Source organism: Mytilus trossulus, chromosome 13 (genome assembly GCF_036588685.1).
Source record: "Mytilus trossulus isolate FHL-02 chromosome 13, PNRI_Mtr1.1.1.hap1, whole genome shotgun sequence".
In the NCBI taxonomy this organism is placed as follows: domain Eukaryota; kingdom Metazoa; phylum Mollusca; class Bivalvia; order Mytilida; family Mytilidae; genus Mytilus; species Mytilus trossulus.
In genome coordinates, this window is record NC_086385.1 from 56,472,996 (window position 1) to 56,489,512 (window position 16,517).

Sequence of the window (16,517 nt, forward strand, 5' to 3'; positions counted from 1 at the left end):
GAAAATTGTGTAAAACTGGATACAATAAATTTGTCAATAATGCTAAATAAATCAACAGTTGTTAACTGAAAAATGACTAAAAATCAAATGAAAACAAAATCTAATCTTGAAACCTGGTACCTTTTGTTAGCTATTTGTCGTGTGTTTCTCTGTCCTATATGTTCACCCATTTATTTGTATTGTAGTTCTGTCATGTAATGTTGTCATTTTAATGTTATATTTAACATTGCCATAAAAGCGGGAGGGTTTGTCATGCTACAAAACCAGGTTCAACCCACCATTTTTTCTTAAAATGTCCTGTACCAAGTCAGGAAAATGACCACTGTTATATTATAGTTCGTTTCTCTGTGTGTTACATTTTAATGTTGTGTTTCTGTTGTGTCGTAGTTCTCCTCTTATATTTGATGCGTTTCCCTCAGTTTTAGTTTGTAACCCGGATTTGTTTTTTTTCTCAATCGATTTATGAATTTCGAACAGCGGTATACTACTGTGTTGCCTTTATTTGGGCAGCAGTCATTTGATAATCCATCTTTATGACGACCGTTTAATATCCTTAATCCAGTCGATTTACATAATTTTATTAGTCTGAACCATAATCATTAAATATAGTATCTGGATTTATGTGTGTAGAAGACAACGAGTCATTGCAATAATTGAATAGATTCGGTAGTTGATTTTGTAATGTTATATGGACTGTATCATCTTCAATGTAGTCAGAGACATTTGACGTTCTGCAATTTAAATCACCAACAGGACATAATTTTCCTTTGGATGAATATGACATTTTTTTGTCTTCCATTAATCGAAAAATATCACACTGGTATAGTGAATGGTAGTGGTACTTTGAATTAATTGGGGGTTTGAAGTAAAATCAAATAGCAATTTGTTGAATTTTAACCACACGAATGTATCGACAATAGATTAAATAAACATAATATACGAACTGTATAAGGTATTTATCATCACATATATTCCACCCCCTTGCGTATATTTTGATTTATTTCTCGGAATTGCTTAACACATACACCCTTCTATATCGAAAGTTAAATCATTACTTATCCAACATTCCGAAAGTATAACAATATCATAAGTTTTTAAATAAGTAACATAAGCTTCATCATCCAGTTTTTTTTGTTTTTTTTGCAAACCACCGTTGACATTCCATGCTAGAAATTGTATATTACTATCTGGTAAGAAAACTTCACGTCTTTCCTAGTTCCCGTTGTCACTACCTTGAGCGTTCCCTTCGTCCATAGCCTCGGACTGTTTTATTAAGTGACTGTGTTCGGTTTTGTCAAATAATTCGGACTGGCGACTGCCAAACACTGTCCGCTCAAAATGCTTTTATTTATTTTTTTTCAAATTTAGATATGTTGTTTCCTGTGACTAATAGTCCTATACTACAGCCCATAGACATAATTTAGTCATGTGACCGTGACGTCATCAAAGTTTTTTCATGGTTTTCTACGGTTTGAATGGAATTTAAAATTAAGTTATAAGAAATGACTGTAGTAATTTTTCTGTCTATTCGAAATAACATAAAAAATGTGATGCACACTGTTAAATAACAAGCTACGCGCGTTATTCAGTGTGCACCAAATTTTGTATGTTATTTCTTCATAGACAGAAAAAATATTACAGTCATTCCTTAAATAATAAATGAAGAGTTTAAAATATTACATGTAAATGTTAAAGAATATATCAGTGCTTTGAACTATAAACAGTGAGTCAAATGTTAAGTGTGGTAGCTCACACAATAAACGGTCTGCAGTGAAGACATGTCGCAGGAAACCAGTGGACACATAAATAATCAGACTCAAAGTTGACAAACGACTCAACAATTCATAAAAGTTTTCATGATGAAAGATACTTGTTAGTCATGAGCCTTTCAATTTCAGTAATTTGGATTCATTTATATTCGTGGGTAACAATTTTCGTGGATTAAGGAAAACTTACATGTTCCTTGATATTTTCTTTTGTGGTTTTGCCGAAGTCTTCATACAATTCGCAAGCCTATAGAAATTTTGTTATTAGTTGAACATATAATTTCACCTGTACCCACGAAATCCACGAAAATTGGTATCCAACGAAAAATAATGAATCCACAGAATTACATACAATAAGTTTTTGTGGTAAGATTTTTTGTAAACAAGACCAACAAACTTTGTTATTTCTCTCAAAGGCTACTTGCAGCAATTAGCATACAACGTTATAACAGTTTTTGGTTTTATCCTGCTGTGGAATTAGAAAATCAAATTCTGTTTGAATTATTGTTAGTATGGCTGTATAAAGAAACATTACTTAAAAATCAAATATTTTTTTGTTTGTTGAAAATTTCTTGAAAAAGTTTGTTTTTTACTGAATATCTAAAGCTCCCACGGGGTTTATAGATTTTTATCATTTTTCTTTCAATTTTTTCCAAAATGCATATATAATTTTATTATATTTTTCTTTTTTAATTACTTTTCCGTGTTTCCTTTTGGTGTAAGACTATACTTGCAAAAACTTAAATTTAAAGTTGAATTTGCACTTTTCTTGATAAATATTAAAACTTGATGATTTCCTGTTTGGTCAGGACAGGCGAAAAATAACAACTTATGTAATTTCAAATTACAATAAAATCAATGAATATGGAAACCAATATAATTTATATAAATATACAAATTAAACCTATCTGTTGGCAATCTTGCTCATAAGTTTTTGATAATGCAATAAAATATAGGAGGACAAAGGTTTTTAGGTGTGAAGGTTATTTTCACTTTCACAGGACTTGTAGGTATGAACGATTCACACAGGGGTGATGCTAAGTGTGTTGTTTTTATTTATTTATCTATTTGACTTACTGGAATATGAACCATGTTTACATGAGCATGGGTAAGTGTAAATATAAGATAATAAAAGTATGTATATATATAGATGTCAACCCAACAATAACGTATATATACAGTAAACAGATTTATTCTTCAACAAAATTGTCAATTTAGAAGTTTTTGCAATTTTTTAAAAATGGCAAAAAAATTGCGACTGATAGGGTTTCACATAAACACAAAATTGCATCTTAAATTTTGATATCAAATTTTTTAGGCAATCTAAAAAAAAAGAATTGAAGAGGGTGTTAAGTTTTGATATTTTGAAAATTTGTTTCAAATATTTTAAGTTGTATTGATAAAGGCCGATATGCATAAAACCATTTAAGTTAAGATATCCAATCATAGTACTAATTTATTGTAGGACATATAGAAAAATCTGTCCGTTTGGTACAAATCTTAACTTAAGTAGTTTTATGCATATCAGCCCTGAATCTTAATTTGCTTTGCTTCGACATGAGTTGTCGTTCTTTAGCTTGTGTTGATGGATAGAACTTAGAAATGTTTAAGTTACTTTAGAAAGAATTTTTGAACAGATAATTCTTTTAAAAAATACCTGAATTTAATTATAAAAAAAAAGATCAGTGGCTCTTATGAAAAGTTGATTCCAGAAAAAATATTTAAAAAAAATGAAATTGTAAGTAATTGCTTTTTAAAAATTGCAGACAGGTTAAACATATACCCTGTTATTGAAAATTTCTGCAGTTTGCGGAGGGAGTATGTCCGTACGTCCGTACGTCCGTCTGTACGTCCCAAAATTGGTTCCGTTCTCTAACTTTAGTTTGCCTCAACCAAATGTTATGAAACTTATACACTCATTACCACAAAACACCGACCAAGTTTGAATTTGGGTGACGTCACTTCAACCATTTGAGAGTTATGCCCCTTTACAAATGGAAAAATTGCTGAATTTATCGTTTCCGTTCTCTATCTTTAGTTTGCCTCAACCAAATGTTATGAAACTTATACACAACGCTTATTACCACAAAACACAGATCGAGTTTGAATTTCGGTGGCGTCACTCTACTGTTCTAGAGTTATGCCCCTTTACAAATGGAAAAATTGCTAAATTGTTCGTTTCCATTCTTGAACTTTAGTTTGCCTCAACCAAATGTTATGAAACTTTTACACAATGCTTATTACCACAACACACAGATCGAGTTTGAATTTCGGTGGCGTCAGGTCTACCGTTCTAGAGTTATGCCCCTTTACAAAGGGGAAAATTGCTGAATTTATTGTTTCCGTTCTATTACTTAAGTTTGCCTCAACCAAATGTTATTAAACTTATACACAATGCTTATTACCAGAAAACTCAGATCAAGTACAAATTTTGGTAGCGTCACTTTTACAGTTCTTGAGTTATGTCCCTTTATAACGTTGTATGCAAGCGGGGCATCATCTGTGTCCATGGGGACACATTCCCCATTTATTTAGTCAACAAACTGTCTATTTATAAATTTTTGCAATTTTTGAAATATTGCGAAAAATTGCAATTGATAGGATTTAACTAAAATACAAAACTGCGTTTAAAATTATGATATCATAATTTATAGGCACTTTAAAATATTTTCGAGTTGACTCTTAACCAGCTTTGCTTCAGCATTAGTGGTCTTTCTTTTGGTAATAATGATGAATAGAACTTTAAAAAATGGTTTTGTTACTTTTACAAGACTTTTTATACAGATGGTTCTTTTATAAAGATACTTGAATTTATTTATTTTTTGTAAAAAATAAATCAAAGAATAAATAAAGAGATCAGCAGCTCTTCAGAAATGTTCAAGTCAGAAGAATATTAAAAAGAAAAGAAATTTAAAGTAATTCCACTATACAAATTACAGACTGGTTCAAATTAAGAAACCTTATTATTAAAAGTCATTATTTTAAAACCTATCACAACATTTTTGTTTGCATAATAGATTTTTCTGATTTTTCAGAAAGGAATTTTTTTTAGGTCCTTTAGAACTTATTTCTTCACTGTTACTGATATGTCCAAAGGCAGCGATCTCAAAGTTGAAATACCATAGCCTATAGGTTATTCAGTAAAAAAAATGTAAATGTTTTGCTACAGGTTTCATTTTGGGATATTCTTACATTGAGTATCCTGTCTATATGTAGCTTTGTGAAGAAATTTCTTACTGTTTGACCTATTACCTATTTTTTTTCCAGATTTTCCTCTATGTAAGAAGACAATGGCCTTACTTGGACGAGACAACAGCGAAGATCTGGTTTGTATTATTTCAAGAAGCTGAGTTTTTCCCCTTGTTTACTACCTTCATTAAGCCGACTTATTTCCCCTTGTTTACTACCTTCATTAAGCTGACTTATTTCCCCTTGTTTACTACCTTCATTTAGCTGACTTATTTCCCCTTGTTTACTACCTTCATTAAGCTGACTTATTTCCCCGTGTTTACTACCTTCATTAAGCTGACTTATTTCACCTTGTTTACTACCTTCATTAAGCCGACTTATTTCACCTTGTTTACTACCTCCATTAAGTCGACTTATTTCACCTTGTTTACTACCTTCATTAAGCCGACTTATTTCCCCTTGTTTACTACCTTCATTTAGCTGACTTATTTCCCCTTGTTTACTACCTTCATTAAGCTGACTTATTTCCCCTTGTTTACTACCTTCATTAAGCTGACTTATTTCACCTTGTTTACTACCTTCATTTAGCTGACTTATTTCCCCTTGTTTACTACCTTCCTTAAGCTGACTTATTTCCCCTTGTTTACTACCTTCATTTAGCCGACTTATTTCCCCTTGTTTACTACCTTCATTTAGCTGACTTATTTCCCCTTGTTTACTACCTTCATTAAGCTGACTTATTTCCCCTTGTTTACTACCTTCATTAAGCTGACTTATTTCCCCTTGTTTACTACCTTCATTTAGCTGACTTATTTCCCCTTGTTTACTACCTTCATTAAGCTGACTTATTTCCCCGTGTTTACTACCTTCATTAAGCTGACTTATTTCACCTTGTTTACTACCTTCATTAAGCCGACTTATTTCACCTTGTTTACTACCTCCATTAAGTCGACTTATTTCACCTTGTTTACTACCTTCATTAAGCCGACTTATTTCCCCTTGTTTACTACCTTCATTTAGCTGACTTATTTCCCCTTGTTTACTACCTTCATTAAGCTGACTTATTTCCCCTTGTTTACTACCTTCATTAAGCTGACTTATTTCACCTTGTTTACTACCTTCATTTAGCTGACTTATTTCCCCTTGTTTACTACCTTCCTTAAGCTGACTTATTTCCCCTTGTTTACTACCTTCATTTAGCCGACTTATTTCCCCTTGTTTACTACCTTCATTTAGCTGACTTATTTCCCCTTGTTTACTACCTTCATTAAGCTGACTTATTTCCCCTTGTTTACTACCTTCATTAAGCTGACTTATTTCACCTTGTTTACTACTTTCATTTAGCTGACTTATTTCCCCTTGTTTACTACCTTCCTTAAGCTGACTTATTTCCCCTTGTTTACTACCTTCATTTAGCTGACTTATTTTCCCTTGTTTACTACCTTCATTAAGCTGAGTTATTTCCCCTTGTCTACTACCTTCATTAAGCTGACTTATTTCCCCTTGTTTACTACCTTCATTAAGCTGAGTTATTTCCCCTTGTTTACTACCTTCATTTAGCTGACTTATTTCACCTTGTTTACTACCTTCATTTAGCTGACTTATTTCACCTTGTTTACTACCTTCATTAAGCTGAGTTGTTTCCCCTTGTTACCTTCATTAAGCTGACTTATTGCCCCTTGTCTACTACCTTCATTAAGCTGACTTATTTCCCCTTGTCTACTACCTTCATTAAGCTGAGTTATTTCCCCTTGTTTACTACCTTCATTAAGCTGAATTATTTCCCCTTGTTTACTACCTTCATTAAGCTGACTTATTTCACCTTTTGTATTTTTGTCTGTCACCTGAATTCCATTATTTTATACTTTCAAACTTAATGTCAAAAGCTTATCTTTTATGAATAATGACAAGCCGAATGTGAATACTGAGAAAACCAGGTTTTACTCAGTAATATGGGTAATATGAAAAATTAGAGAATTCAGGGGACTATAACAAATGCCAAACATAAAAGAAAGAAGACTTGATGTTATAATGTATTATTTCTGAAACTCTTAATTTCTAGTTTTTTTATTAGCTCACCTGGCCCACAGGGCCAAGTGAGCTTTTCTCATCACTTGGTGGCCGGCGGCCGGCGGCCGTCGTCGTCCGTCGTCGTTAACTTTTACAAAATCTTCTCCTCTGAAACTACTAAGACAAATTTAAACAAACTTGTCCACAATCATCAGTAGGGTATCTAGTTGACCCACCCGCGAACCAAGACATGGCTAGAAAATAGTACATAGGGTAAAATGCAGTTTTTTGTTCATATTTCTGAAACAAAATAGAGCAAATATGACGCAATAAAATTGTTCATTAGGTCAAGATCTATCTGTCCTGGAATTTTCAGACCAATCAGGCAACCCGGTGTTGGGTTGCTGCCCCTGAATAGGTAATTTTAAGAAAATTTTGCAGCTTTTGGTAATTATCTTGAATATTATTATAGATAGAGATAAACTGTAAACAGCAATAATGTACAGCAAAGTAAGACCTACGAATAAGTCAACATGACCAAAATGGTCAATTAACCCCTTAAAAGGAGTTATTACCCTTTAAAGTCAATTTTTAACAGTTTTTTTTATTAATTTTGTCAATTTCTGTTAATTTTTACAAAATATTTTCCACTGTAACTACTGGGACATGTTCATTATAGATAAAGATAATTGTAAGCAGCAAGAATGTTCAGTAAAGTAAGATCTACAAACACATCACCATCACCAAAACACAATTTTGTCATGAATCCATCTGTGTCCTTTGTTTAATATGCACATATACCAAGGTGAGCGACACAGGCTCTTCAGAGCCTCTAGTTTCGGAAGTTTTGGTCCATCTGAACTTCAAGACATACATGTTGTCATTGCTATGCTTTTGAGCCAATTTGCAAGTCATTTATTTGTGTCCTAAAAAATATTTTCATTTGTGCCAATCTAAAGAATTTCATTTGCATCAATAATACAGGTAAAGAGAATAAATAATAGAAATAAATTGGAAAGAGACTTTTGATATTAACTATAAAACGCAGTTTTTTTTTGCATAGTAAAACATTTTCCTCATAAAACACAGCCAGCATAAAACTACAACAAAATACGATAAATACTTAAAAAGATATCATTTATTATAATTTAAAACACTTTCTGTTTGCATAGTAAAACATGTTCCTAATAAATCACTGTGATTATATAAAGCAACAATAAAAACATTATTAAGCTGATAAATTCTTAAAAAAAGGATGTTCACTTCTCTGTTTCAACATGTTTAAAATATCAAGCTTTTTAAAAGACTGTTATAAATTTAGAGTATCTTACGGAACAAAAAAAAAGCATAAGAAATGATAGGTTTGTGACCTGGTTTTAGAGATATAAGCCACACTCAACCGAACCATACAAATGAACCCAAACTTTAAAAAAAACATACAAGATTAACAAAGGTCCCTCACTTAATAGTTATTTCACATTTCTTAATGTTTGTACATTGGCGGATCCCGGGGGGCCGATCAATGCATTTGAATGGGGACATATAGTTGGACCCCCCTCCCTTTGTCCTGGGTTGGGACCCCCCCTTTTTTAAATAGCTGGATCCGCCCCTGTTGTATCTTTACGACAAACATTTATGTTCCTAACTGTAAGTAAAATAGAGAGTTTTCAGATAGATTTAAGTTAAAGAGAGACAAAAGATATCGAAGGGTCATTCAAACTCATACGTTGAAAACAAACTGACAACGTCATGGCAAAACGAATAGATGGAAAAAGAACCAAAAGACAAGTGACAGTATACAAAACTAAAGATTGACGAACCCATCCTTAAACCCGAGGAGATCTCAGGTGCTCCAGAAGGGTAAGCAGATCCTGCTCCACATGTGGCAACCATAGTGTTTCTCATGTAAGTACACACCTTGTGATAAGTCTACTTTAGTAGGTCACTTATGAGGAAAAGAGGAAGGAGTTGCGGTTATGTCAATTTGAACATAATCGTTATCATCTGTGAAGCGGAGATGTTCAGTTTGACAACTCTTATATTGCAGTTATATAGAAGATATCATTGTTCAAAGAATAATTAAATCGTTTCTTCTCTTTGCAGAATTATATTAAAGAAACTGAACCTTTTCTTGTGACGTCATCTAGCCATGGGGGAAGCCTGGAAACCGAAGGCAGACAAGAAATTGTTCCCTCAATAGCAGGCCCTATTCCTTGCGTTTCAACAGCACCCATACCATTTTCCCAGTTAGAGGAAGAGAGTAGACCTCGTCTTTCTAGCTTTAGGAGTTCCTTTAATGAAGATGTCGAAAAACTGTTTTCCATGCCGGATAAGTTTGACATTGCAGCACTATCATCTGGGTCAGAGTTCGTTACTTCTAACCGTACTGACCCCAATTTTCAGATCGGTGCTCAAGTTATGGAAAAACTATTCCTAGATGATTTTGAAGTTGAGAATTTTTCAAGTAAGATAATTTGGATTCACTAATATGCGTCGTGGACAGCATGGATAGGGATTATAGTTAGCAATTATTTTTAGCGGGTAGGAAAATAATGCAAAAAGGTCAAACTTGAATTCTCTCGTATGAGTACAGCAGCAAAATTAGAAATGTTAAAAATACAATGCTGTGAAATAGGGATGATAACGCTTTTGGCGAGTAAAAAATAATGCTAATTTAAATCTTTGTAAAAAGGTCAAACTTGGATTCTCTTTTATATAATATAAAAAGAAGATGTGGTATGATTGCCAATGAGACACCTATCCACAAAAGACCAAAATGACACAGACATTAACAACTATAGGTCACCGTACTGCCTTCAACAATGAGCAAAGCCCATACCGCATACAGCAACAAAATTAGAAATCATGAAAATATATTGCTGTGTAATCGATAAAATGCTAAACACAAAAAACTAAGAGGAACGAAATACATCAGACATAGATTGATTTGGCTACTGTTTTAGAGGTTTTTGGTCATATAAATTAAATCAAATATTTTATTGTCAAATAAACTCTACAGTTGGAGACCAACATGTATTAACACAATAAACATGTATACATACATATCAAACGTACACAATAAAAACAGCATCATTTTTATGCAATTTATAAAAAAACAAAACTGTTAAGAGTCCCCTGCCCTCAGTTCTAATGACTTTTTCAAGAAGGATCATAACTTATTTGTGTGTAAAGGCGTTGATGGATTTAGTAAATAGTGATTTTTTTCTTCTTCATTTAAATTATTAAAGTTATTATTTTCAGTACATATGTGTTCAAAAAAGGCATTTCTTAGTGTTTTATTATAATCACAATAGAGTAAAAAATGTGTCTCATCCTCTAGTATTTTACATTTATGACAAAGTCCTTCCTCTCTTGGGATTTTAAAATATCTCCCCTTTTCAATTAAGAGGGAGTGATCACTTAGTCTAAATAAAGTGATTAATCTCCTGATCTGAAAATTAGATATATTTAGATAAGATTCTAGTTTGCAATCTTTTTTAAGTTTTTTATATAGATAAAATTTACTTTTATCATCAATGTTTTCAAATTTAGTTTCAATTAAATTTTCATGTCTATTTTTCATTTTTAACTTTATATCGTTTTTTATTTTATTTACATCTTTTATGTCCTTACAAGTAGAAAGAATATTAAGGTCAATATTAGTCTCTTCAACAATATTTTTTTGCATATGTATACCATGAATAAGTTCCAGTCAAATCTAGAGAATGTGCTACATAAAAAGCTTCCTTTATCAATCATTATGGATTAATATTATTATTATATAGTCTAGCTAAATATAAAAGGGTTTGTGTTTTAATAAAACATTCTATAGGTAATCCTCCTAATTCAAATCTTGCTCCTAAATTGGATGCATTTTTTTCTTATTCCTAGAGTAGATTTACATAATTTAAGATGCATATTTTGAATAGGGGTTTTGTCTGTGAAATCAAGTTGATTAATTTGTTTTCCTGAAGATAAGGCTCTGTTTTTGGCTTTATGAATAGAAATATATGTATCCAAATAGGTTACTTCTGAATTATAGGTCAAAATTTTTTAAACTAAAGAATCAAAAGTATTATTTGTTAATTTTATCGGTAGATTATTCAATGATTTAGTACAGGATTTTATTGCAAATAATTCTTTTTTTTGCCTCTTTTGTAAGCTCCAAAGTACTTTGTGATAAATTTACATTACATTTTATCAACATTCTCAAAAAATGAATATTCTGATACGCTCTCTATGGCTTCATTCTCATAGTAAATATGTGATGTGTCACCATTTTGTTTGGACTGAATGAAAATCATGGATTTTGGTTTTGTTTGTATTTAAAGAGAATACCTCTTCACGTATTTCGGTTCATAAACATGCTTGGCTTTCAAATATTTGGCTTTGAGAGTTTTTGCTCAAGTTAAATCCAGAAAAGTGCTCCGGAAACATAAAATTCATAAATGTTATTTTATTTTTTTACAGACCATCGATCCTCTAGATTTCCCCATCAGCACCACCCACTGAAAGCCATGAGGAGTAAATCCTTTAAACACATCCCTCCATCTCAGGAAAAAGTGAAGAAAAAGACGAAGAAGAAGAAAAGAAAAATGAAAACCCCTAAAAGTTTTCCCTATAAATTGGCTCTTTTGTCACCTACCATTCAAGTGGAGAGTGAAGAAGATCATGTAAGATAATTTGCCAGCCTAGCAAAACATATCTCTTGTTGTTTTTTGTTATTGGGTTGCTGTCTCATTGGCAAGTATCCACATCTCAATTTTACCCACACATAAGATCATTATTCACTAGCAAATAATAAAATTGAGAATGAAAAACCTACATCTACAAACAAAAGTCACAATAAGTGGATCATAATATAGATCGTCCTAAATACCGGTATGCATGAAATTATTGCCACTAGGCATTAATGTAGATTCATTGTATAATTGCATTACATAGTCGGTCTGATTCTTTGCCTAAATCTGCAAACTTTGAGATAGATTTGCAATTAATGTGTAAAACTGTTTATTTGTATAAAGAAAAATAAGTGATGTATTGCAATATCTAAAATATTTAAACAAATACCAAATATTTGTGTTTTTATAATCAAATAACCAACTTGGTCATTTAATACTGCAATGATAGTGAAATTTTATTTTTTTACTTTTAGCAAGAAAACAAGTTCGGTGAATGTATGTGAAGTTAGCAGCCGGTTCGTTATTCTATATTCGATATTCAATATCCAACCGGCTGCTAGCTGTCGGTTCGACATTCAAAATTTAGTTGAAAATCATAAAAAAATAAATACTTGATAACATTTAAAGCATGATTTTCATAGTTTAGAGGATTAATAAGATACGTCGGAAACGTTAACATGACCTCTTTAAGCTGTCATAAATTCTCGAATATAAACCCTTTTCTAAATTGCATATTTGTCTTTTTGTAATACAGATTTTTACCAATAAAACGACTTCAAATATGTACTTTTATATATGATATTTCTTAAAATAAAAAACAAAAACCTATAACTCTAGAAACATTAAGAAATAGAAATAGAAATAGATAAATTTATGGAAAGCCCAAAAAAGAAATATATAGCGAAAACCTACCTGAGACCGCTTAAAAGAGGGTGAGACCCCCGTGGTCTTTCAATGTCCATAAAATTTATCTAAATCATAGACTCTGTATATATATATAAAGGTTGTATTAGAAGGATTAGAAGTGGCAATCTAAGCCCTCCGTAGATATCGAAGATGATATTATTCTGGGTAATCCTTCTAATACAACCTTTATATATACATAGTCTATGATTTAGATAAATGTTATGGACATTGAAAGACCACGGGGGTCTCACCCTCATTTAAGCGGTCTCGGGTAGGTTTTCGATGATCCATCTTAAGCAAATCTTCAGTAGAGCCTATAGCTGAGTACTGATATTCGTGAATTGGTTGACTGAGGAAATAATTTTGTTATTTCATGTTCAAACCCACATGCTTCATATTAAATCACTATTTCATTTATATCACTGTAGACAAATAACAAGTAAATGCATATTTCCGCTTAGAAATATATACAAAAGACATTCCCAAATGCACCTTATAAAAAGTCAGAAGATGTGGTATGTGTGCCAATGAGACAACTCTCAATCCAAGTCATAATGCATAAAAAGTTAATAATTATAGTTGCAAATATAGCCTTCAACACAGAGCCTCGGCTCACACCGAGCAGCAAGTTATAAAGGCCCCAAAATGATCATTGTAAAACCATTCAAACAGGAAAACCAACGGTCAAATGAGCTTAATCGACAAAGATCTAAGCCTAACGACTTCAAGCTGGATCTTTCTGACGATAATAGAGCTAATCTGAAAGATTCCCCCGCCATAATTCTCACTTCACCCTCGCCAGTTCATTTTGAATATCCTTCACCACCTGTCATCTCATCAGCATTGAAGCCTCAATTTCAGATTGGTCCTGTTTCATCTGAAGCCTCTTCTGTTGAAGACCTTCAGCATTTGGGTAAAGTCTGGCCTTCAAACCAGTCCAAGAAGAGTGAAAAGGGGCCAGTAAATGATGACAAAGTTGAACCTTTTTTTGGAGATACTGAATCGGTCAGTTCTCAAAAAAATACGCCAAAGAGAACGTTTGACTTAGCCGTTGAGAATTCTCTGTCTTCACGAAAGGAGGAGTCTGATGTAGGATCATTTAAATCTGTGACATCATCAATGTCCAATCAGACAGATAATGAATCAATATATTCTGGAACATCAGTATCACAGGAACTTCCAGAGACTAACTGGACCGACGTACTGTCAGATACAAGTGCAGAGCCTGTACTGTCACAAAGTGCCTCACAGGAGGGAGCTAAAAGTATAAAAGAAGCTGTAGGGACCAGCAAAGTGAAATTGCATATGGGTATGTTGAAAGTTCAAAGGAAAACTTGTTTAATCAATATTCTCCTATTATAATGGATTTTTTTTGGGGGGAGGGGGGAGAGGGTTTTATTCTTTTATTAGTTTAAAAGTGAAAATTTCATATAACTTAGCAACATAAAGAAGAGCGAATTTTACACAACAAAAACGAGTTTAAATCAACTTTTTCCTGACAAAAGCAGGAATAGTAAAACATGTGCTATAAAAATCTGTCTTAAAACAATATTTTTAGTTGAAGCAAAATGATTATATTTTATTATTTATTTTTGTAAACAGATGCTGGGTAGGTCACTGGACCAATTGTCTTTCAACCGTGAAGTTCTTATCAGATTCTAATAGAAGTGCTATTGTTTAAATTATTTAATAAATTAATTTGTAGACACAGAGAACTAAGGATTCATGATTTTATTTGTGTGAAGTGCATTTGTTTACAATGGTTTCCATTAATATGTAGATAGAGAGGCAACCAGTCTTTTAAAAGCTGTAAACCTAATGCTAGCTATTTAAAGGTTTGGTTGGCTTGCTTGCTTTGTTTGTATAAAAGTTTGCTCAAGCATTGTAATTAAGATTGACATCTGCAATCAATAGGTATGTGGGACTTCAGCTTGTTTACATTATACATAACACCCAATAACATTTAAGTATCCATAAATGTATACAATCTGAAGCTCCTACTATCTATTGCTTACGGATGCCAATCTTAATTACAATGCTTGAGCAAACAGTTTTAAAAACAAAGCAAACAAGCCAACATGACCTTTAAACTACAAGCATTAGGATAACAGCTTTAAGTGCATTAGTTTAAACTATCTTGTTATTTATTAATACAGGGAGTGAGAAAGGTAGACAAAGCTTTTATTATGTTTTATATATAACCAATTAATTATTCGGAGTCTGATCTGTTATAAATATTGAATGTTTGGGAAAGAATGTGGTAGAAAAATATTAAAAGCATAATTATTCGGAGCCTGATCTGTTATAGATATTAAATGTTTAAGAAATAATTCCACCTTATGTAATAATGCTGTATTTTGATTGGATGAGAGCCATGGTATTTTTTACCAATTTCTATGTATTGAGATTTTCTTTTCTCTGCCGGGGTATTTGTCATTAGGGAATTCCATGTGCCGGGGTATTTGCTAGCAAATACCATGGCAGATGGGGAATACCCTAGCAAATACCATGGCAGATGGGGAACACCATGTCTAAAAATAACTCAATGAATTATTTCTATTCTAATATGACAAATTCATGGTCATTTTAAATATACGGTTCCAGATGGAATATTTTAAGGATAAAAAGCATCATTATTGAATGACGTCAAAATTCCGCAAACCTGTACTTTTAATGACGTCATAAATAAAATTCAACGGAAATGAATTGTCAACTGATCACATAAAACTGGAATCCACTTGTATTACGCTTCACTCAAACTAATGAACTAAATGTAGTAGTCAGCCGAGAATCAGCAAATTATCATAAAAAGGTCAGCTAAAGTGACTGTACATATGAAAAATGATAATTTGACTGCGTAAATAGCACAGCAGCAGTGTATACAAAAAATATACATTCAAGAAGAAATAACATATGATACCTGATTATAATAAACTTACTGGGGTTGAACATTCGGTGGAATTAAACAATTATATCATGCTTACAAGGGGTATTTGCCAAAAATACCGGTTTCGAGGTAATCAAATTTCCCTCGCCTATCGGCTCTGGAAATGTATACCTCTCAACCGGTATTTTTGGCAAATACCCCTTGTAAGCATGATATATTTGTATAGAATGCGGTAGAAAAATATTAATGGCAATGTTTATTCTTGCTTAAAATTATAGATTACTAGTGAAATTTTATGCTTGAAACTTGTGGTTTTTTTTTTTCGAGTTGGTTTGAAAATGTTGTTCTATCGATATTAAAGTGTTTTAGGGGTGTTTTGAATTTTTTTACTTTTGTATCGAAAAACAGAAATTTGACTTCTATTACTGAATCCTCTGTTTTATTCTCTAAATTACAAAGAATCAGGTGTCAATGGGAAACTTGCCATATCTAAAAAAAAATACTCACTTCTTATCCCCATATGCATACCTATCCCAATTTTTTTCAGGCAAAACCCATTTTTTTCAGGGCACAAATAACCCCAAAACATACCTCAATTGTTAAAAAAAGAGTTGGATAATAATTTATGGATTAATTCACCAGACTCAAGCTGGCAGCCACTTTTATCGGCCAATCAAGATAGCAGCCACTTTTTTCCAGCAGCCAATTTTGATAATATATCTCTGTTTGTTTAACTTTCCCTTGTTGACGTGCTGCAGTCGTATGATTCTTTGCCGGTGGTAGCCTTTTATCTAAAATGTTGTTTAGTTTGGACTGTAAACCTGTCATTTGTATTTAGTGTGCTTTCGTCAGCTTTACTATTCAAGTGATTTTTACAGATTGCTTTACTTAGGCTGGTAAGCTATAGTTTTGTTACTGATAGGTACTATAGAAACTTTTTGTTCAAGTTCATTTCAATTTAGTCTCATTCTTTTAACAATTTCATGATTTTAAATGCTAAACAATTTTCAAAAGTTAGGATAAATTTTGTTGGGGGAGGGTTAAAAAAAAAATGAAAGTAAAATTAGAATATTGATG

At 32.3% G+C, this 16,517-nt stretch overlaps 2 protein-coding genes across 2 annotated transcripts in view; one reads left to right on the plus strand and one right to left on the minus strand.

Moving 5' to 3' along the window:
- Window positions 1–5,099: 5,099 nt before the first annotated feature.
- LOC134694505 (repetin-like) lies at window positions 5,100–7,217 on the minus strand. Its single transcript, XM_063555518.1, has 3 exons — window positions 7,164–7,217; window positions 6,610–6,799; window positions 5,100–6,577 (listed from the first exon to the last, which is right to left on the minus strand). The coding sequence occupies exons 1-3, from the start codon at window positions 7,215–7,217 to the stop codon at window positions 5,100–5,102; spliced, it is 1,722 nt and encodes a 573-aa protein (XP_063411588.1).
- A 4,229-nt stretch (window positions 7,218–11,446) lies between these two features.
- LOC134694506 (band 3 anion transport protein-like) overlaps window positions 11,447–16,517 on the plus strand; it is a 69,643-nt gene continuing 64,572 nt past the window's right edge. The window contains exons 1-2 of the mRNA XM_063555519.1: window positions 11,447–11,638; window positions 13,415–13,862. Of these exons, the coding sequence (XP_063411589.1) occupies window positions 11,483–11,638; window positions 13,415–13,862 (604 nt within the window). The 5' untranslated portion in view covers window positions 11,447–11,482. The remainder of the gene's footprint in view (window positions 11,639–13,414; window positions 13,863–16,517) is intronic.

Coding starts and splice junctions, on each gene's coding strand:
- LOC134694505 (XM_063555518.1), bottom strand. CDS start 7,217: ATGTCTTGGTTCGCGGGTGGGTCAACTAGATACCCTACTGATGATTGT. Junction 6,800..7,163: donor CTACTGATGATTGTGGACAA/GTTTGTTTAAAT, acceptor AATGGAATTCAG/GTGACAGACAAAAATACAAA. Junction 6,578..6,609: donor AATAAGTCAGCTTAATGAAG/GTAACAAGGGGA, acceptor AGCTTAATGAAG/GTAGTAAACAAGGTGAAATA.